Below are 23,926 nucleotides of genomic sequence, written 5' to 3' on the forward strand. Positions count from 1 at the left end.
GAAATGAAGCTGGGCATCAGTCCCTCGCTTCTCACCCGCATGCTCCTAGGGGCTTGCATGGTCCAAGTCCGATGCCAGGGACAAGGACGAAAAAGATGGCAAGCCCCTGGATTCCTTTAACGGAATTCCCTCTCAGCACCACCATTGGAGGGGTAGGCACTTACCCCTCCACCAACCAATTCTAACCAATGCCTAACCGCCAACCTTACAAGTTGTGACGATTTGCTACGCAGTAGGCAAAAACCAAATGGCATCAGCCAATCAGCCAAATGGACAAAATTCCTACCAGGCCCCTGCCTCAAAAGCAGACAAGCCCATGACAGGCATAGCAAGGTCAAGCAAACAACCCCCCCCCCCCCCCAATTCAGGGAGGATGGGCGGGTGATCCGGTCCAAGCAGCCAAGAGGATGCCCAGAGCTGGGCATCCAGCATTTAAAACCTCTGTCCCCTCCTCCAAATTGGCAACAAGAAAATCTCCCCAGAGACCCAATTTAACCAATCCCTGCCTGGGTCTCTCCAAACATCTGCCCAGCAACGGTGGGGTGGCCTGTAGGCCCCCACCGCAACACGTTCTCTCTGTTAGGGAGAAGACGTTTTGTTTGAGGCAGTATGTACATTTAATAGAGCTAATCCATTTTGGAAAAGGATAAACCTCTGACCATGCTGCTTGGCTAACACCAAGGAAACTGAGGTTGGGCTGCTGGAATAAGTTAGGCCAGTTGAGGAAACGTGCATATGTCTTATTTTTGCATAACAGAGTCTGCTTCTAAGAACCAGCAGTCATTCATGGGGGCTGCCTTCTTGGGAGGATAGAATCAGTTACGTTGGGAGAATGGTTACGCTTGGGAATTGACATTTTTGAGAAGGAAATAGCCAATCTGCAGAGAGGACACTGTGCCTAAGGGGAGAACGCCTCTGGCATTTATTTAGCTCTACCAATAGTTCCTTTGGAGAATAGCCTTATATTACAAGGGAAGAATCATTAAGGAAGCCTCGCAGCCCAAAGGGATTGTGAAACCATGGACTCCTCCACATGACCTATGTATTGAGCGTTCATCCTGATTTGCTTGCACAAAGCTTATGCGGAGGTTAGATGAACTACAGCCTTTATTGAGCAACCATTTTGATTTGTTTACGGGGCAGTGTGCATTCATCCTGATTCGCTTGCAGAGTGTATATTTGGTTTCCCGTTAGCCATCCACGCATCCCACTCTCCAGTGCATCTCACACATCACTTTCCAAACCACAAAAAGTCCAGTTCTTCGTTGCCAGGGTGACAGAGCCATTTAATCCACTTTAATTGTGCAAACCCAAAGTTCCAGCATGTGTTTCCGCCACTTCCACAAAATACTGACTGCCTGGAGGTATCCCTTGCCAGTTGCAGATACCCTAGATCTATGTCTGTGGCTGGCTGCATGTATATGTACTTATTGTTGTTGTTTAGTCATTTAGTCGTGTCCGACTCTTCGTGACCCCATGGACCAGAGCCCGCCAGGCACTCCTGTCTTCCACTGCCTCCTGCAGTTTGGTCAAATTCATGATGGTAGCTTCGAGAACACTGTCCAACCATCTCGTCCTCTGCCGTCCCCTTTTCCTTGTGCCCTCAATCTTTCCCAACATCTGGGTCTTTTCCAGGGAGTCTTCTCTTCTCATGAGGTGGAGTCTCAGCTTCAGGATCTGTCGTTCCAGTGAGCACTCAGGGCTGATTTCCTTAAGAATGGATAGGTTTGATCTTCTTGCAGTCCATGGGACTCTCAAGAGTCTCCTCCAGCACCATAATTCAAAAGCATCAATTCTTCGGCGATCAGCCTTCTTTATGGTCCAGCTCTCACTTCCATACATCACTACTGGGAAAACCATAGCTTAAACTATACGGACCTTTGTTGGCAAGGTGATGTCTCTGCTTTTTAAGATGCTGTCTAGGTTCGTCATTGCTTTTCTCCCAAGAACCTGTACTTATTACAGGTGTTGTAATAATAATTAATGGCAAGAATCACCTAGCCTCAGCAAAATGGTATTTACAGCCACTGTCTTACATGCTAATAGTTCACGGTTTCAGAAAAGCCTGGCTAGCAAAGCTAACGTTAACTGTCGACCATCCTCTTAAGTTTCCATATTACAGCTTCATAATATCAAGGTCTGCTTGGTCAAACCCAGCGTCCCTCCACTCCACGGCAAATGTTACATATCTTGGGTGATGTGGTTGGTGTGATATGAGGAATATTTAAAGGACACACAGACAATAATTTTGCATACACAGATCCCCATGTTAACGTCGGATTGTGTTGATAATGTGATGTCAGTTAAAATGTTATGGCTGAAAAAATGTAAATAATGGTGTCTCTTTTGCATGATTATTGCCACCAGGGCAAGACTCTGGCATCTGGTTTTGTAAATGCAGTCCCACCTAATGCAGGCATCTTGCTCAAGCTTCGTAGGTCTGTATCTGGTCAGTCCCTGGTTGGGAGGCTGCCTGGGAACGCTGTTCATGTTGCTTTGAGTTCATTGAGAGAAGGGAAATGTATGGATGGTAAATACCTTGAAAAGTGCCACCCAGAACATAACATTAGCAGATCCTGCTGACTCAGACCATTGGCCCATCTAGTCCAGCATCCTGTTCTCACTGTGGCCAGCCAGACTCTCAGGGAAAGCCTGCAAGCAGAACCTGAGGACAAGCAAAACTCTGCCACCTGGAAACTGGCATTCAGAGGGATACTTCGCATAGTAATGATGTTCCCTGCACATAGGTAATGGCTGCCTGATTTGCATAATTAGTGCATAGTTATCTCTCTTAGGTACTCTTTGCAAATCCATGCATTGTGATTGGCCAGCCCCATTATTACCCAAATAGAGCACGTAGCTTTGAATAGTTATAGCATTGTGAACGGCTCAGTAGCCGCGCTGCAAATATGCTGATAATTCCTTTAACTGGCTAGTATAATCCTGTCTTCCAGCCTTTCTGTCTCTTTAGGATCTGACAGCACATTTGTCGCCTCAGCTTCTAGGCCACCTTTAGGAGAAGAAACCCCCACAAAGAAATCTTAAGTGGACTTTAAATAGTAATAAATACCAAGAAGGAAATTTGCCAAAAAAAAGAAGAAGGGGGAAAAGGCATTAACCTGCATAATATGACCAAGCACTTAATTCTTTATCATTCCCCCCCCCCAGCTTTTCTCTAGGCAGTCTCTTCACTCTCTTCAGGTTTTCTGTTAGGTTTCACATTACCTAGAGGGCACTCAACTTTTGCCCTGTGTATTCTAGGCACAAGCCCATGCTTTCCTGGTCCATGTTCGAGAATGGCAGGAGAAGGCTGCTCTTTGCTGCTGAATTGGAGCAAACAGCAGTTGGAGCAAACAGGTTTTCTGCGGATAGCTCTTTACTCTGATTCAGTGCTAAAGAACAGACTTTTGCAGGGGGAGCACCAAGGCAGGAAGAAAGGCTCTCAGGCATGGACCTTGGAAAGCCCAGACCTGTGCCAATAAATGCAAAGGTGAGTGCGGATGAGTCGAGAGTTGTCTTATATTTGGTTACACTCATGTCCACATTCAGAGCAGAGTGCCATGGCAGTGAAAGTGGACACATAATAAGCACATAAGAGCCTTATGGGGTCAGATCAAGATCCATCAAGCCAAGCATCTTGTTTTTCACAGCGGTAAACCAAATACTCCTAGGAAGGTGGTGTGGTGGTGATTTGCTGTTTACAACTAAGTCTCAAAGCAACTTACAAATACAAGGGGACTTACACAAGTATTTGAAAGACAAAAATGCCATAAAATTGACAAAACAGTAAAATGCAGACAAGCTAAAAGTATTTGCCCTTCCAGCATCAATGGCAAGGAAAACATTCTACTCCACCCCAGTAAAAGCTGAATGCCGGAACAGGCCATAAGTCACCCCACATTAATATCCAAAAATCTGGCAGAACAGGAACATATTTGCCTGGTGCCTAAAAGTGGACATTGTTGGCACCAGGTGTGTTTTCTTATTTATTATTTTACATACCGCTTGATTGTAAAACAACAACAACAACAACCTCAACAAGAAGAAAACTCTGAAATTATCTGTAAAAAGAGTCAAAAACAACTATTTAAAACATTCAGAAATAGTTGAGCTAAGAACTAGATTAAAATACACATCAACATTCCACATTTATGGATAGGCTTGCCTAAACAAAGATGTTATTAGCAGGCGCCGAAAAGAGTACAGTGGTACCTCAGGTTAAGAACTTAATTCGTACTGGAGGTCCGTTCTTAACCTGAAACTGTTCTTACCCTGAGGTACCACTTTAGCTAATGGAGCCGCCACGCCGCTGCTGCACAATTTCTGTTCTCATCCTGAAGCAAAGTTCTAACCCGAGGTACTATTTCTGGGTTAGGGGAGTCTGGAACCTGAAGCGTCTATAACCTGAAGTGTCTGTAACCCGAGGTACCACTGTACAGTGAAGGCACATGCCTTCTGTCAACAGTCAGGGAGTTTCAAAGTATGGATGCTGCCACACTGAAAGATTGATTTCAGTGGAACAAGTATTACCGTATGTGGCAACTGTAAGCAGTGCCAGGTCAAAGCAGTTGAGATGAGGGATGGGATAAGTCCATGTTGCAAGTAAACTGGTCCCAAGCTGTCAAGGGCTTCCTATAGTAGTGGAAATCAGCCCTGAGTGCTCACTGGAAGGACAGATCGTGAAACTGAGGCTCCAATACTTTGGCCACCTCATGAGAAGAGAAGACTCCCTGGAAAAGACCCTGATGTTGGGAAAGATGGAGGGCACAAGGAGAAGGGGACGACAGAGGACGAGATGGTTGGATAGTGTTCTCGAAGCTACCAGCATGAGTTTGACCAAACTGCAGGAGGCAGTGGAAGACAGAAGTGCCTGGCATGCTCTGGTCCATGGGGTCACGAAGAGTCGGACACGACTAAATGACTAAACAACAACAACATAGTAGTGGTAAAAACCTTGAACTTGGCCTGGTAAGAAATCAGCAGGTCTCTGAGGACAGGTGTTATTTGCTGATGGGGTCTCACTCCTGTCAGCAACTGTGCTGCAAGTGTTCTGCACTCAACGCAGCTTCTGGATTAAGCATAAGGGAAGCCCCACGTAGAGCGCATTGTAGAGATCCAATCTTGAAAGCAACCGCAGCATGAGAGCATTCCACAATTTTGCAACTTCAACCCACGATGAGCAACTTTCAGTTGAAGGTACTTCGCCACCGGATCGCTTGTCTTCATATCCAAAGCACGTGATGAGCAGAAAGATCTTGGCCCATCCTGCAAGCCAGCATTGTTTGAAAAAAGACCTACAATCCTTAAATCTGGGACAAGGGGGTGAGTAATATTCTTGTGCATTGAGATCATTTATCATTTTAAAGCAGCTGTGATTTTTTTCATTCTCGGCTTCCCGTTTTTCATTTTGATGCATATGACAGTTTATTTATTTTGTTATTTTTTCCAGGCTACAGTGGTATGGAGGCTTCCTTCGGTGAAATTGACAGGAATGGGGCTTGGAGGAGACCACAATGGGTTAAACGCCTGGGCTTCTGTCTTCCTTTGTTTTGAGAGATTGTCTGCAGAGTATAACCAGCTTGTTGCAACTGCCTCCTGCTATTTTTGCACAGATTATATTAAAGTTCACCGTTCTTATATCAGCATCCTGTGTCATTTATCCAAGGGATTCCGTGTCAAAGTGAAAGCTGTGCCAATGAATTCAGGAGCATTGCAAGGCGCTGCCGTCTTCCCACGAGGCCGGCTGGATCCATTCCTTGCCGTCACTTGAACCCGCTGCCATACATCTGTGGGACATAATTAAATGCAATAAATCGGAGAAAGCCCTTGGCACCAGCCTGCCAGGTTGCTGCTTGAACATTTCCATGCCTAGAAAACATGTCATCCCATCTTCTCGCACCCCCTGGAATGCCCAGCCATTGCACTAGGGTATTCGAGATAAGACATAAGCACCAACCCTGGATTTCTTCGGCTTCAAAGCATTAGCAGTATAGGAAATACAGTTACTCCTTACCAAGCACCATTGATTCTGCAGAAGTAAACAGCCGTCCAGCCATCGCCACCAGTGTGCTAGGATATGGAGCAGCTTTGAGAGACAGAATGGTATTTTGCTTAAAGCAAAACGATCCTATGACTAATAGCTCAGTTGTTTTCATGTGTTTTCTCATGCAATGGCATTCCCTGCGACTCACACTGATGTGGCTAGATCTTGTGCATAGGAAGTTGCTTTCCACTGATACATCTACCCCAGGATTGTCTAAACATGGATGAGGAACTTGTGGCCCTTCAGGTGTTATTGGACTCCATCTCCCAACAGCCCCAGCTAGAGTGGCCAATGATCAGGGATGAAGGGAGTTGTCGTCAAACTATTCTGACTGGCAGTGGTTCTTCAGGGCAGAGGTCTTTCCTACCACCAGCTTCCTAATCCTTTTAGCTGGAGATACCCGAGATAGGGGATGCAGGTGGCGCTGTGGGTTAAACCACTGAGCCTAGGACTTGCCAATCAGAAGATCGGAGGTTCGAATCCCTGTGATGGGGTGAGCTCCCGTTGCTCAGTCCCTGCTCCTGCCAACCTAGCAGTTCGAAAGCACGTCAAAGTGCAAGTAGATAAATAGGTAGCACTTTGGCGGGAAGGTAAACTGTTTCTGTGCGCTGCTCTGGTTCACCAGAAGTGGCTTAGTCATGCTGGCCACATGACCTGGAAGCTGTACGCCGGCTCCCTCGGCCAATAAAGCGAGAAGAGTGCTGCAACCCCAGAGTCGGTCACAACTGGACCTAATGGTCAGGGGTTCCTTTACCTTTACCCAAGATAGAGATACCTGGAATCTTGAAATGAAACTTTATTTGCATTAACCATCAGCCATAGCAATAAAAGGGCATTACGATGTACACGAAACATTGGGAGTGGCCGCCAGGACCACATAACACCAGTCCTGAGAGATCTGCATTGGCTCCCAGTACGTTTCCGAGCACAATTCAAAGTGTTGGTGCTGACCTTTAAAGGCCTAAATGACCTCAGTCCTGTATACCTGAAGGAACGTCTCCACCCCCATCGTTCAGCCCGGACACTGAGATCCAGCGCTGAGGGCCTTCTGGTGGTTCCCTCATTGCGATAAGTGAGGTTACAGGGAACCAGGCAAAGGGCTTTCTCAGTAGTGGCGCCCGCCCTGTGGAACGTCCTCCCATCAGATGTCAAGGAAATAAGGAACTATCTTATTTTTAAAAGACATTCGAAGAGAGCTCTGTTTAGGGAAGTTTTTAATATTTAATGCTGTATTGTTTTTAGCACTCGATTGGGAGCCGCCCATAGTGGCTGGGGAAACTCAGCCAGATGGGCGGGGTATAAATAAATTATTATTATTATTATTATTATTATTATTATTATTATTATTATTCAAAATAAAAGTTGATTATAATAAAACACAGTTTAGGGTCCTGAATCAGCAGTCAAACAGTGGGTCTTATTCTGATTGCCCCAGCTAAAAACCTTGCAACCTTTGCTGTCGTCTGTTCCTCTTGGTCTGCCAGGAGGAGGAACGCAGAGATAATTTCCTGGACAAAGCCCCCTACAACTACATCACCCAACCTCTCCAAGAGGTTTGTTTTCTGTCTGCGGAAACCTGGGATCTTCCGCATGTGTTCTACCAGGGAGCTGTGACCATACTTCACAATGAAGTAACCCTCATAGGATGCTGCCTTATCTAGTCCAGTGCTGTCTGTTCCAGTAGCAAATCTCCATAATCTCATGCAAGGCTTGGCTTTTCCCATCACTTGGTACGAGGAACTAAACCTTGGGCGTTCTGCATGAAAAACATGTCGCTTGGCCAGTGATATATGGTATTGTTTATCACTGTGTACACATGCAGTGCTAGTAAAAGGTCCCAAATTCCATCCCTGGCTGAAGTGAAGGACATGAGGCAGGAGTTGATAATGCAGGTGAGCTGTGCACAAGCAAGCTGCCAGCTAGCTCTGTGGAGGCTCCTTTTATTGACACAATATGGAAACCCAGGCAGATGCATTTTGGGCTGTGACCTTTACACATCTTCCAGTCCCGAGATTGTGGGGTGGTCCAAAGTTATTTTGGCACCTGTTTCCACCGCATCATTTTCCCCTTGCACACAATGTATGATGAAGGAGACAAAGGTCACAGAGAGGACACAGCAGACTACTGAGACTACAAAAGGTTAGACAGAGGGCAAGATGTTCAGACAGCTGTGGCCTTATCTGTGAGGGGAGTGTGTTCCGCACCCCAAGGTCGTGGAGGCAGCTGAGGCTGCCCGTAGGCAGGGAGTGTGCCCCACAACCCAGCGATCATTCCTACACCTGGCATCGGTGGTGTAGGAAGGGGGGTGCGGTGGGTGCAGGCCATCCCAGGTGTCATCACTGAGGGGGGTGACCACGGGGCCTGGCCTGCAGTGCGCCCGAGGCACACGTTTCTCCTGGGGACTGTGGTGGCTCAGGCATCTGCAGAAACGGCAACATGGGGCCTGCGGACTCCATGGAGGTTCTGCTCAGCGTACTCTGCCCTAGCTTGTCCCGCCCCATGGGCGGCTTGCCCCATCTCCACTGCCTGGCACTTCCAGGTAGATTGACTAAGACCTCTCTCTCTGAAACCTTGGAGAGCCACTACCACTAAGGGATGAATCTGTAAATTTCAGGATCAGGTTCTCATTTTTACTCATGAGAATTGGTCAGCCTTTGATTCCCAAACCCCACCTCACCCTACCCTGTCTCATGGACCGCTTGAAAATTGCCAAGGGTCTTGGTGGACAACTTAAATATTTTTCTGCCTGCTGTACAGTTGCAATGTGCTGTGCTAGGCATTGTATGGTTTCGATCTGTATTTATATCCCTTCTGTTATCCTTATATATTTTATTTTATTCCCTTCGACGTAATTCAAATTGTAATGCAGTAAAATACAATACAGTGGTACCTCAGGTTACATACACTTCAGGTTACATGCGCTTCAGGTTACAGACTCCGCTAACCCAGAAATAGTACCTCGGGTTAAGAACTTTGCTTCAGGATGAGAACAGAAATCGTGCTCCGGCGGCACAGTGGCAGCAGGGGGCCCCATTAGCTAAAGTGGTGCTTCAGGTTAAGAACAGTTTCAGGTTAAGAATGGACCTCTGGAACGAATTAAGTTCTTAACCCGAGATACCACTGTATAAGAAATGAGAGAAGCCGCTCAAATACTGCTTAAAATCAATGTGAATATTCAGTGTGGTTGGTGTGTGTCTCCGGTCTTCAACCACAAATCGACAGGCATGCCACTGATAGCTGAGTTGGTAGAGCATGAGACTTGAAATATTGGGGGTGGGGGGTGGAATAGATTACCCTTTTGCTCCCTTCCAATTCTACAAGTCTGATTCTACAACCCAAATGAAACTCGCAGATGACTGGTGGTCCATGGACCACAATTTGGGAATCCCTGTTTTAGTGCATTTTTAATTTTTTAATTTTTAATTTAATGAATTCATATACCACCCTATACCTGGGGGTCTCAGGGCGGTTCACAGAATAAAATCAAGATATAAAACCACAAAATACATAATCAAAATAAAAACAACAATGCAATAGCCCCCCCCAAAAAAACACATTTTTTTAAAATATTTTTTATTGCTTTTCTCAGATACAGAAATGAAGTCAGATATATGAAAGAAATAACAGTAATAAGAAAAAAGAAAAAGAGAAAGAAATCCATCTTTCCAAGACATTTTTTCATCACCAACCGGACTTCCCCACGTCCCCCTCACCCTGCATTCTTTATAATAAAAATACCAACAAATTATTACCTTGTTTCATGCATTCCTTTGTACTTTCAAATAGTTATGTTTTAGGTTTAAAATACTTATTGTCAATTTACTTTTGCCTTAATATAAATGTAATGTCATTTTAAACCTTAGTCCCTTCATAATTATAACTTAATTTCCCATATCACCGAATCTTGTTGCTGAAGCTAGATTTTCCAAATCATGCAAATTCTTAACATTCATATAACTTATAATATTTTTGTAAATAGTCCTTGAACTTTTTCCAATCCTCCTCCATTATTTCTTCTCCCAAATCTCGGATTCTGCCGGTCATTTCAGCCAATTCCATATAATCCATCAATTGCGTCTGCCACTCTTCCAGTGTGGGTAAATCTTGTGTCTTCCAGTGTTTTGCAATAAGTATTCTTGCTGCTGTCGTTGCATACATAAAAAAAGTTCTGTCTTTCTTTAACACCTTCTGGCCGACAATGCCCAGGAGGAAGGCTTCTGGTTTCTTGGGAAAGGTGTACTTAAACACCTTTTTTAACTCATTATAGATCATTTCCCAGAAGACCTTCACTTTTGGGCAAGTCCACCAGAGGTGAAAGAATGTCCCTTCACCAAAAAAAAAACACATTTTAAAAGGGCATAGGAGGTCAATCAAATCAACCAAAGGCCTGATTAAAAAGGAACATTTTTGCCTGGCGCCTAAAGGTGTATAATGAAGGTGCCAGGTGAACTTCCCTGGGGAGAGCCACTTCAGAGAAGGCCCGTTCTCATGTTGCCACCCTCCGGACCTCTCAAGTAGGAGGCACTACTATACACATATATATTTTTATTTTATTTTTTTGCAATTTCCCCTAACATAGTAAATGTTGAATGCTAATTTCATTAATATGTACACACCCAAGTACAAGGCATAGGCAAACTTGGCCCTCCAGCTGTTTTTGGACTACATCTCCCATCATTCCTAGCTCCCAGGACCAGTGGTCAGGGATGATGGGAGTTGTAGTCCAAAAACGGCTAGAGACCCATGTTTGTACTAGTATTGTGCATAATACTGGACTAGTTGAACTAGCTGGAGACCCAAGTTTGGACTAGTATTATGCATTTTTGTACAAAATTTTTGGTTGCATCAGAAAATTCGGTGAAGCGTGAATTTTGAAGGGTAGCAGTATTTTGGTTCTCATGCTTTTTCAGGAAGTACAAATTATATGGGTTCATATTAAAATGCAAACTGAACCAAATCTCTCCGTCCCTAACTATCAATGAATCCAGACAATACTGGGTTATGCAGACTCAGTATAAGATATTTTTATCATTATCATTCTCTCACACGTTCCTCTCATTGGCTCATTTTCCTGCTGGGTCGCAGTTTGGTGGGAATTCTGCAAGAAATGGCTCCATCCAAGACAGGCTATAGCAAATACGGTTTCCCCCCAAAGTTTGTTTGTTGTATCTACAAAATTTTAATGCTACTAATCCTATGTAAATTGTCCACCACTGCTGACGGCAAAGAGGAGATGAAAAGGCCAGCGACATTAAGCATCATTAGAATAAGAATCATGTATTCCTCACAGGCGAGATGCACATAATTAGAAATTAGAAAAAGGTCAGATCTTGCCATTATCAACTCAATCAGCTGCTGAGTGCCACACAGTCAATTAATTCAGCATCTGTATTTTTTACAACCCCGCGCACGTATTCCATCGGACTGTAACTCTTTATCCGGACAGATATACTGCTCAGCGAAGCAGGGACATAAAATGAGAGACCCCAAGCAAATGAGCTGAGATAATTGAGAGATTTATTTTACATACACACACATGTATATGTCAAGTCGTCGTGCCTTTGCCCTTGAATGCTGACTTTCAGGAAAGCAGATAGTTGGATGGACGCACCGGGCTGACAGAGCATTCCTTGAGGACTTTTATTATTATCATTCGTTTATGTTACTTATTACATTTTTATCTTGCCCCTTCCTCCCAAGGAGCTCAGGGTGGCCTTTGTGGTTCCTTCGGCCTGCATTTCATTCTCACAACAAGCCTCTGAGGTAGGATAGGTTGAAGCAGGCTTCCTCAACCTCAGCCCTCCAGATGTTTTGGCCTACAACTCCCATGATCCCTAGCTAGCAGGACCAGTGGTCAGGGATGATGGGAATTGTAGTCTCAAAACATCTGGAGGGACGAGGTTGAGGAAGCCTGGGTTGAAGGATGGTGATTGCCCCAGGTTTAAGCTAACATGGCTGATTTGAAACCAGCACTCATTCCAGTCCAGCACTCAATTTGCTCAATAAGTGTGTGTGTGTGTGTGTGTGTGTGTGTGTGTGCAATAGAATGTGTGAGACAACCTGTTTGTTCAGAAAAAGCTGTCGCTACTGCTTCTTCTCCATTCCTCTCAGGGCAAGATGGTCCTTCAGGTTTTTTCCTCCAACTTTATTGGTCAGACTATTTCCCCATGTAATCATTAAAATTAAAATAACGCTTACCAAAAAAAAATAAAAAATAACATACACAAATTTTATACAACTTGATGTTACCTTTCTTTTCTTTTTTTGGTGATACAAATCCTCTTTTCCTTTCCTTTTCTGACAATGCATTAGTGTCAATCCTAAGTGGGAGGCAACGAATCGAATACACATTAGTTTGCCTCAACCTGTGAAATTTCATGGATTCTTAATAAGTGCATAGGGTGACCTTTGAAGCACGTTTAAAGCACAAGCCGCTTCCCCCCCCCCAATAACCCCGGGAACTGTAGTTTATCCCCCACAGAGCTGCAATTCCCAGCACCCTTAACAAAGTACAGTCCCAGTGTACGGTGTGAATAAGACCGAAGTGTGTGTGTCGGGAGACAGACAGATAAAAATCCAAGGTTGCATTCAGCTAACCTCTACTCAGGGTAGACCCACTTAAAATTAGCCATGTAGTAATTTCAAGCTAGACAGCATCTTAAAAAGCAAAGATATCACCTTGCCCACAAAAATCTGTACAGTGGTACCTCAGGTTACAAATGCTTCAGGTTACATACGCTTCAGGTTACACACTCCACTAACCCAGAAATAGTGCTTCAGGTTAAGAGGTTGCCCAGAGTGGCTGGGGAAGCCTTGCCAGATGGGCAGGGTATTAATAATAATAATAGTAGTAGTAGTAGTAGTAGTAGTAGTAATACAGTGGTACCTTGGGTGACAGATGCTTCAGGTTACAGACTCCGCTAACCCAGAAATAGTACCTCGGGTTAAGAACTTTGCTTCAGGTTGAGAACAGAAATCAGGCTCCGGCGGTGTGGCAGCAGCAGGAGGCCCCATTAGCTAAAGTGGTGCTTCAGGTTAAGAACAGTTTCAGGTTAAGAACATCCCTCCGGAATGAATTAAATACTTAACATGAGGTACCACTGTATAGTTAAAGCTATGGTTTTGCCAGTAGTGATGTATGGAAGTGAGAACTGGACCATAAAGAAGGCTGATCGCCGAAGAATTGATGCTTTTGAATTATGGTGCTGGAGGAGACTCTTGAGAGTCCCATGGACTGCAAGAAGAACAAACCTCTCCATTCTGAAGGAAATCAGCCCTGAGTTCTCACTGGAACGACAGATCCTGAAGCTGAGGCTCCAATACTTTGGCCACCTCATGAGAAGAGAAGACTCCCTGGAAAAGACCCTGATGTTGGGAAAGATGGAGGGCACAAGGAGAAGGGGACAACAGAGGACGAGATGGTTGGACAGTGTTCTCGAAGCTACCAACATGAGTTTGACTAAACTGCGGGAGGCAGTGGAAGACAGGAGTGCCTGGCGTGCTCTGGTCCATGGGGTCACGAAGAGTCGGACACGACTGAACGACTAAACAACAACAACATTAATTTCAGGAGGTCTTCTCCAAGTATGAATAGCATTGGGTGCAACTTATACAAGACAGGTTGAAACTACCAAGATGTATTACAGGTGGTGAACATTTTAGACTCATCCAATTGACGTGCGCTCGCCAATGTGTGGGTCCTTTTGGACCCTGAAGAGGGTAGAACGGGGGCAGGGTGGGCTGTCACAGCACATGGCACCCTTATACGCACTTCGCCAATGCCCATGGAGGTTGGGAATGGAACCCCATGTGAAATGGTCATCGCCTGTCTTGGATTCCTGTGTGAATGTTCTGGGGTGCCCTGTGTTTCCATGAGCTAGTGATTCTTGGATGTGGCTCCAGAAAGGGCCTGTAGTCAGTGGGGTTTTTTGAGGGGGGGTGCCAGTACTGCATACCCTTGCAGATTTTAATTTGTCCAGATTTTAATTTGTCTGAATTAATTTGAAGATGTATTTTAATTAATTGATGCCTGTTTTTATGTATACTGTGTTATTTATATGATGTTAGCTGCTCTGAGCCCAGCTCTGGCCAGGGAGGGCGGGGGGCGGGGTACAAATAAAATTTATTATTATTATTATTATTATTAGTAGTAGTAGTAGTAGTAGTATTATGTGCCCCCCAGAAAAAGCCCTGCCCGTAGTCATCATTTCCTGCTTTCTACCGAATCACGCATGTACACACATACAACTGAATCACACACATGCATGCGTGTGCATGAGCTCACACGCTCTCCCCGTCCAAAATCCAAAATGGCAACTGTTCTATCATGGTTTCCATAGGAAAGGCCCACTAAGCAGTACTTCTCCTAAAGGTAAAGGGACCCCTGACCATTAGGTCCAGTTGCGGACGACTCTGGGGTTGCGGCGCTCATCTCGCTTTATTGGCCGAGGGAGCCGGCGTACAGCTTCCAGGTCTTGTGGCCAGCATGACTAAGCAGCTTCTGGCGAACCAGAGCAGTGCACGGAAATGCCGTTTACCTTCCCGACGGATCAGTACCTATTTATCTACTTGCACATTGAACTTGCTTTTGAACTGCTAGGTTGAACTGCTAGCTGGGACCGAGCAACGGGAGCTCACCCTGTTGTGGAGATTTGAACCGCCAACCTTCTGATCGGCAAGTCCTAGGCTCTGTGGTTTAACCCACAGCACCACCCGTGTCCCTCTAGTACTGCTCCTACATCCTGCCAAAGGCATCCTAGCTCACCCCATCTGCGTCGCTTTGCTCCTTCCTGTCATCTGTAAAAAATGAACAATGGTGTACAGGAGTGCTTCAGCAGTTCCCATTCAAGGGACAAGCCCCATACAAGCTGCAGCTGCAACGGACTCCCAGGAGGGTTTTTTTTTGGGGGGGGGGCTGTGTCATCACTTTAATCTCAACAATGCTCTATAGAGTAGAGCAGGGAACGAGAGGAATTTGCCCCCTATCTGATCCTGGGTTGCTATGCTTCTGATTAACCTTTTTTCTTTCTGTGTTTGTCAATTCCCCCATACACACACACACACACACACACACACACACACACACGTGCCCTTTCCTCCTGCCTCCCTTCTGTCTTTGTGATTCGATTTGGAAAGCCTTCAGTGTGCATTAGGAGAGAAAAACACCTCCTTATCTTCAGGTCATCCTCATCACTGCCAAGCTCTTCCGCTGCTTCTTTCCCTGAGGGTAGACACCCGTTGGCAAAGAGCAAAAAGGGAGTGTCCCTGTTTGTGCTGGACTCCTTCCCTAATTGTACCATGGCAAGCTCCCTCGCAGACTAGAGGGCCATCCCAAGTTAATTTGCATAGTCATCTTACCCATGAGCAGCCTGTGACTAATAGTTTGTAAAGGTGGCCACTAAAATTAGCAAGTTGAAAAAGTGCTTTGAAATTTAAAGACTCTTTGTTACATAAAAAAGCAGATTTATTGCCCTGTGGTGAATAGCTGGGATTTTATATATTATTCAAGATTTTGAGCCGGGGCTGTAAAACGTACGGTCTCAGTTCCATGCATGGAATGTTTTATGTGTAAATTTTTTAACATTTATGGGGTATATTTTACTGAGGCCAAGGCTTTGCTCAAGGGAGAGCTTACAGGCATGTTTCCACTCTCCAGCCTTGTTAGGCAGAGTGGCCAGCTGAGAATAATCAGGGACGCTTTTGCATAGAACACTTACAGCTGGGTCCCAAAAGCACTCTGGGAGTGAGATGCTGAGTTTTGCAAATGGAGCTTCTGGTGTTTTTGGCCTGCTTAGACGACAGAAACATCCATTTTAAAACATGGATGCAATACCTGGTTCAGATCAATGGGAAACCATGGTTGCCTGCCACACAAGGGAGCCATGAAAGAGCATGCTCTCCGCTCCCCTTCCCTTCTCTTTCGCACGCCAAACATCTTTGCTTCCAGTTTTAAACTGGAATTTAAATGCAATTCCCCCAACATGTCCAAACTCGAGAAAGGAAGCATGGTTTGTTAAAGCTATAGTTTAGGAGCCAGCTGGAGTCAGAAACCGTGGTTTGATTCTGGCTTGCTCTTACTGACTGTTGTTTAAAGCAGGGATGACTAAACATGTAATATTCCAGGAGGCTTTTGTGGTCCCCTGAGATTCTTCCAAAATTTATTTTAAAATTAGGAAATTATAAATCACTTCCAGTATTTGTTGCCCTTCAAATGCTCCCCTTTTCCATTTTGATCCAGCTAAGTTATAAAAAAAAATGTCCAGTGGCACCTTAAGGTAAAGGTAAAAGGACTCCTGACCATTAGGTCCAGTCGTGGCTGACTCTAGGGTTGCAGCGCTCATCTTGCTTTACTGGCCGAGGGAGCCAGCGTATAGCTTCCGGGTCATGTGGCCAGCATGACTAAGCCGCTTCAGGCGAACCAGAGCAGCGCACAGAAACGCCGTTTACCTTCCCGCCAGAGCGGTACCTATTTATCTACTTGCACTTTGATGTGCTTTCAAACTGCTAGGTTGGCAGGAGCAGGGACCAAGCAACGGGAGCTCACCCTGTCATGGGGATTCGAACTGCCGACCTTCTGATTGGCAAGTCCTAGGCTCTGTGGTTTAACCCACAGCGCCACCCACGTCCCTCTGTGGCACCTTAGAGACCAACTAAGTTTGTTCTTGGTATAAGCTTTCGTATGTATGCACACTTCTTCAGATACCGATTTTTTATATTTTTATATATATTTTGACTGTGTCAGACTAATACGGCTACCTACCTGCAGCTAAGTTATACTCAGAGTAGACCGTTTGACATTAATGAACCTAAGTTAGCCATGTAGATTAACTTCAGTAGGTCTACTGACTAGAACTAGCATTGGATTCAATCTATAGCCTTTTCAGTGACTGCACCTATGTTTGCAATCTACTGCTGAGAATGGATCAGATTGCTCCTATGCGCATCTTGGCTGCACTCTATAGAGTGCCTTCAAGGAGTTGACTCAAACCAACCAAATTCAATCCTAACTGAGTTTCATTGAAAGCAGCACCTGTATTCTCAGAGACTTTCCAACTGTAGATTGACAATAATGGTATGTTATTTTTTTTTTCTTTATTGAGTTTATATACCGCCCTATACCCGGAAGTCTCAGGGCAGTTCACAGAACAAAATCAAAATATAAAACCACAAAATATATAATCAAAATAAAAACAACAACCCAATAACCCCCCCCCCCAAAAAACAACACATTTTAAAAGGGCATTGGATGAATATGAATGAATATTATATAAGAAATATGTAACTTTGTGGTAGAAAGTAATGGATAGACAAAGTACAGTGAGATTAATTGGAAGTCAGTTTTAAATTTCTTTTCTATAAATTTTATAATTGTGTTCAATACCAGGAGTATATATGATGCTTTATATTAATCTTCTTATATCTTATAGTGTGGTGGTTTGTTTGATTTTTCTGTTATTTGTTTGTTTGAGTGTATGTTTGTTTACTTGCATGTACGTCTGTTTTTCATAAATGTATTTATTTTAAATTTAAATAAATAAGGATGATTAGTATTAATAATATTCTTTGGTGGTTGTCTTGCAGCCATAGAACTCCTTCTCCCTGGAGAGTTGCCAAACACTAGACAACTTTTACAAGCACTGTTAGACATGTTCCCTCATGGTACCTTTTAGTGGACTAGTATTTTATGAATGAGAGAGTGTGCACCTTTGTTTCAACACATAGTTCTAGCTTGTGAAGTTCACTGTCTTTCTAAGTGTGGCTGGGCTGCATTTCACCAAACCTAGAGTCACAAACATTAACTATCAGTGAGGAAGGGATATGCCAGAATTGTAAATCGCTATGGAAACTAGAAACTTTCTGCATACCTTACAGCAGGTATGGATAACCTGTGGCCATTCAGATGTTGGGGTCCAACTCCCATCAGCCCTAGCCAGCATGACCAATGGCCAGAGATTATGGGAGCTGGAATCCAAAGGCATCTGGATGGGCACAGATTTCCCCACTCCTGGTTCACTGATTTTATCATCATCATCTAATAATAATAATAATAATAATAATAATAATAATAATAATAATAATATATTTTAAAAAAATTATATCCCACCCAACTGGCTGGGTTACCCCAGCCATTCTGGGCAGCTTCCAACACATATAAAAACATAATAAAACATCAAACATTAATAGTAGCAATCTGATTCAATACAAAAAAAAAGCTCACAATATCTTTAAAAGAAACAACTTATAGCAAATAAAGCAACATTCAGCAATCCATTTAAAAATACAGTCATACCTTGGCTCCCGAACTCCTTGGGAGTCTAACATTCCGGCTCCCGAACGACCGAAAACCGGAAGTGAGTGTTCTGGTTTTCAAACTTTTTTTGAAAGCCGAACGTCCAGCGTGGCTTCCCCTATTGTTTCCGGCGCACCTGCGCAATTGGGAACCAATTGGAAGCCGCGCCTTGGTTTTCAAACTTTTCGGAAGTCCAACGGACTTCAAGAACGGATTCCATTCGACTTCTAAGGTCTGTCTGTAACAGTAAACAGTAAAATTAAATATCAGCAAGCAATAATTAAACAGTTTACTACTATCAATTACAATAAAGAATTACTAAACAGTAAAAACAACGGCAAGTCACAATGCATAAAATACCACAAAACATAAAAAGCCAGGAAACACAACTTACAAAATTATTTTTAAATCCTTGTTAGTATATGTTTAGGTCACTAGTAGGGCTGCCACTGGGTTAAATAAACATTGGTAAATAACCAAGAGTTTTGTTTAGTTCAATTTGCCCATGAAAAAAGATAGTTCTGAAGAAAATTATATACTTTGGTTTAAGATGATACACTGAGGTGCCTCAATAGGCCTCTTCATAAAAGATGCATTTTATCTTGCTCATGAGGGGGGGAACCTATTCTAAGATGGTCTTGTCTTTTGCCGTTTCTATCAGTACTTGTGTTGTAGAAACAAATAAATTCCATTTGCTAGGCAATTAATCAGGCAGGAGGCTTGTTAATCCATAAGAATATTCCAACTGTTTCATGCAGCCAATGAATGGATACCTTTTGGCACCCCTGGTTGCTATGCTTATCTTTTGAATGTGATGGTGAATGCTTTCTATCAGTGGACTGACCCTCTGCTCTCTTGGGTTTCTTCTTGATCCCTAGATGGTGAAAGCCATTCAGGTCCTGAGAATTCACCTCCTGGAGCTGGAGAAAGTGAATGAATTGTGCAAGGACTTTTGTAATCGTTACATCACCTGCCTCAAAACTAAGATGCACAGCGACAACCTACTCAGGAATGACCTCGGGGGGCCTTACTCCCCAAACCAGTCCTCCATAAACCTACACACACAGGTAATAGTTGAAAAATGTTCAATGTAGCATGCCTCCTTAAAGAATTTCAGGGTTTCTTCAAGCTGTTCTGTATTTTCTACTGTAGAAAAGTTAGCATTTATTTCATTTTTTCTTTTCTTTTGTGGACTGGAAAAAAATCTTAGAGAAACGTGGATATTTCCAGGCATCAGAGAAGAAGCTATGGTATTTAAAACTCTGCACCAGGGTGAGCCAAAACTGATTTATGCAACCTGTATAAATAGCATTCCCTGGTCTGAGCAGCGTTATTGGGTAACTATGACTGAGGATTGATTCTGTTTCTGATAGTCAATGGAAGGGGCACTGAAGCACTTTCCCCTGATCACAGGAAATCCTACTGAGTCCCCAGCCTTATCTCCAGCTTCTGAGACTTCACCCAGCCGCCTTCCGGCAGAACTTCCCAAACCAAAGTTCCTTTAAAAGAGAAGGAGAAAAGCAGAGAATCTCAGAATTAACTATAACTGAGGTCAGCAGGTGTTAGATTAAGATCTGCTGGTAGAATGGATATTTCAGTAAAAGGACTGCAAAGTAGCTTCAGTTCTGGTGCCCCAAACAAATTCCTGGGCTCAGAATTTTTGAATTCTAAGTGTATGGCTCTATTTGGTGGGTTTGGGGGGTTCTAGCAAAAAAAGGGGGAGAATTAGAACCCATGTTTGTCCACCTCTGTCCCATGGGGCTTGTGAACCCGGGATTTGGACTAGTAAATTGGAGGGGGCGATCTCTTACTATGTGACATTTCTGGTTGTATTCAGTTTAGGTTCCACCAGCACACCAATTTTTCCATGTGCCATGGAATGTTCTTCCCCTATCCTTTCTCTGTGCATCCACTAAATATGTTCATGGGGTCTGCTAATCCTCCAGAACAGATTTGGGGATAGCATGGGGACATCCATGGAGGAGGGGGGGATTCCCTTGGACTAACGCTCACCCTTGAAAAAGATTAGTGCAACACAAGCCTTCAATTCAGCACTGTTATGTTTCAGTACGATTTTTCACAGTGTCAACATTATATGACCCATTCCCTATTCTGCTTTGGCTGCTGTTGTTCTTAAAAGGTTTGTCTGTGCATAGAGAGCTCTGTTCGGAAGGAACGCTCACTCACATGTTGGATTAACATGCAATCAGAGAACAAAGCTTCACCACCAACATTATGCACACCACGCAGATGTGTGCAGAGAGGAAGTCTGGGCACATATGGAGTTGGTGTATTTAGGCATTCACTTGAACATGTGAACACTCAAAGTCTGGGCAGAGGTAGGGGGCTGCACACAAGACCTGGTCGCTACATCCTGGAGCAGGTTACACCTCCCCTCAATCTTGGGTTTCTCCCTGTTGAGCAGGAAACATCTGCAGGAAGCGTCTACCCATATTTGCTGAACTGCAAGCAGTTGCATGGAAGGTTCTACCCGTGTTCAAGTTAACACAAGTTGGAAGCCATCTTGCAGATCTATCCTGCTGAATGCCGAGATAGCCAGTGACTGAGCATGCACAGGGATTTTGGGGGAAGTGTTTGTGTGTACACCCCTGCCATTCTGCCCACATATACAGAGTGCCCGCATTCAGGAAAATGCACTGATGTCAGGGGGAGAAAGCTGATGTGCATGGGATTGGGGCTAAGTTAATCAACAGAGCCTGGCTCCTCACTCATTTGTTGTTTTGACATGTTAGCAGTGCTTTTTTTCTTTTAAAAAAAAGATGTTTAGGGGTACTCTCATTGAAATACTGCCCCTCAATGAGGCCAAACTTAGATTCACAAAATGTTTAGGGGGTGTACGTACCCCTGCGTACCCCCAGAAAAAAGCACTGCGTGTGAGCACTTCTAAACAGGACTTCCCTGTACTAGCTGTTGTTGCTGGCATCTGTCTCGAGAGGCAATGGAGTGCGCTTCTGAAGGTGAAGTCAAATCACTGCAGAATCACAGCGCCTGCTGGGGCTGCAGAGATTGGTCATTCATAACTGTTGCCTCCTGCACTTATTTTTATTTTATTTTTTGCTGCATTAACAGCACCAAAGTGGCCTCTCTGGGGCACAAGCCTGGGCAGTGTGTCTGGAGGTCCTGGGTTCCCCAGACGATAAGACCTTCCCCTCTTGGCCTTGCTGATGTGGTCCAAAGGAAAACAGAGCAATATGCTTGGCACCAGCTTGGCTGCAGGAGTTGCCAGAAGGAGGCGTACAAGACACCATCCAACTGTCTTAGGGACTCCAGTCTGGATTTGTGTAGGGTTTGCTCCTTAACCTTTTCTTCTCCTGAAAATGTCCTGCAAGGTTTTTTCCTAGGGGTTTACTCCCCAAACACTTTCTCGGGAATCAGTAACCCCAAGGCAGAGGAGGTTTAGAATCAGAGTTTCCTTCTCCTAAATAGGCTACCTTTCCAAGTTGACGAGCCCCATCTGCCCATAGCAATCTGTACCGCAGCGCTTTTAGCAGAATTTTAGCCGAACATGGGAATCTAATTTATATCAGGTCAGATTATACCTGAAGTCTTTCCCACCACCTGCTATCTGATGCGTTCAAAGAACAACAACAGAACATTGAACCCAGGGCCTTCTGCAACTGAAGCACTTGCTCTGATGGTCCCTCCACAAATATTAGCTATAATCCTGATATTCTTGGTATCACCTGAATGTTCTCGTTATGAAAGCTCGAACTCACCTCTCTGCTCCTGAGTACCGTTTACTCCGATGCTTTTATAAGTCTACCCATGAATGCTGCCTTATTTCTGACTTGCTTACAAGTATGGTTAATGAGGCATGTAATGTGGGAAACAGCCCTTTTTAATTCAAATCATCGCTCCCAGAAATGCAGTAGCTTAATTTGAATGATCTGGTGGATATGCAGTTACCTGTCCTTATATTCAGTCCTAAAGAGGAGCACTATTGAATGTCTATCATTATTTTTGCATTGTAATTTTGGGGCTCTTCCTTCAATACCAGGAGTAGTATTCCCACTCGACCCTCACCCTGGCAAGGAGGACCACATTCTCTTGGGGTAATTTGTCATGAGCTACATGCCAGCAGTAGAGATTTTGAAGAACTGCCTTGCACTTCCATTGGACATGGGAGCTGAAATTGACACCATTTGCACATTTGTCTGAGGCCAAGAGGGCATATCACACAAGCAAATATTCGCAGTGTTCTCTGTAGTTGGGTTATTATAGTCCTCAAAGACTACACATACAGTGGTGCCTCGCAAGACGAAATTAATCCGTTCCGCGAGTCTCTTCGTCTTGCGGTTTTTTCGTCTTGCGAAGCACGGCTATTAGCGGCTTAGCGGCTATTAGCGGCTTAGCGGCTTAGCGGCTATTAACGGCTTAGTGGCTTAGCGGCTTTAAGAAAAAGGAAACAAACTCGCAAGAACTCGCAAGACGTTTCGTCTTGCGAAGCAAGCCCATAGGGAAATTCGTCTTGCGGAACAACTCAAAAAACGGAAAACTCTTTCGTCTAGCGAGTTTTTCGTCTTGCGAGGCATTCGTCTTGCGGGGCGCCACTGTATAATTATTTTATTTTCTGCATTGTTTTTGACGCTTCCCTTACATTTACATTCATTGAAATCAATCACATTATTTATTATATTAGTTTTGGTTATAGTGGATAGTGAGACAAATGACGTAGACTTTGACAGAAGCCAAACTGCAGCAGAACTGAAACAGCGCTGATTGCAATAATCTCTGGATGATAAGTGTTGCTTCTTAACATCCCTAGCCAGCAGTAAGTAAAGCAGTGGTGATTTGGGACAGTGTCCAAAGTGGCTGGGGGAATTTCTCTCTCTTTCTTTCTGCCAACTACCCTCTCTTTCTCTTTCTGACACCCCCTTCCCTCTTTCCCCTTCCTCCGCACATTGCTGGGGAAGAAAACACTGCTATTACCAGAGGTCTGCAGAGTCTTTGAAATTAGTCTGAGGGTTGCATGCTCTAAGAATTTGTCCTCTCCCTTACCAGAAAACGTAAGAGGTGCTATTTATGTGTGTCCAAATATATCAGCATAGGGACATGCACAATGCAATTTGCAGTGACATCCATTTACAAATGTTGGGGAGCAAAGACGATCACATTTGGTCCACAGGGTTCACAGTACAATTCTGTACATGTTTACCCAGTGGTAAGTCCTATTGTGTTTCATTGTGTTCCAAGGTAAATACAGAGTTTCAATCTTAGGCTTGTGTTTCTTTGAACCGCAACCCCCTCTGCCTCACAAAAAGCCACACTCAAATGCCCTTTGCATAGGCTTTGGTGCGTCTTTGCAAAATCCTACTGTATATGCTCACCTTTAAAAAGTGTCTTATGTTTTGTTTTGGGTTTTTTAAGGCATGTACATAGGGGTGAGGGAGAAATTACATTATTTCCATAAAAATTCTGAAACAGTATGTGAACCAGAATGCAGCCATCCTTCAAAATTCACACCTCTGAATTTTGCAGTGCAGTTCTCCAGCCAAGCAATGTGTACAAAATGCATTTACTGGGATGGTGTGTGCATTACATTGCATATGTTATTAAAATTAACATAAAATGCA

The 23,926-nt window shown here is 44.1% G+C and overlaps 1 protein-coding gene across 8 annotated transcripts in view; it reads left to right on the plus strand.

The window, feature by feature from the left end:
- The window catches only part of PKNOX2 (PBX/knotted 1 homeobox 2), a 434,276-nt gene that overhangs the window by 342,803 nt on the left and 67,547 nt on the right, over positions 1 to 23,926 (plus strand). For all 8 annotated transcript variants that reach the window (XM_080982483.1, XM_080982489.1, XM_080982485.1 and 5 more), the window contains one exon: positions 19,211 to 19,399. In XM_080982483.1, the coding sequence (XP_080838609.1) occupies positions 19,211 to 19,399 (189 nt within the window). The remainder of the gene's footprint in view (positions 1 to 19,210; positions 19,400 to 23,926) is intronic.

This window comes from Podarcis pityusensis (assembly GCF_964106645.2).
Source record: "Podarcis pityusensis genome assembly, chromosome: 15".
Taxonomy (NCBI): Eukaryota; Metazoa; Chordata; class Lepidosauria; order Squamata; family Lacertidae; genus Podarcis; species Podarcis pityusensis.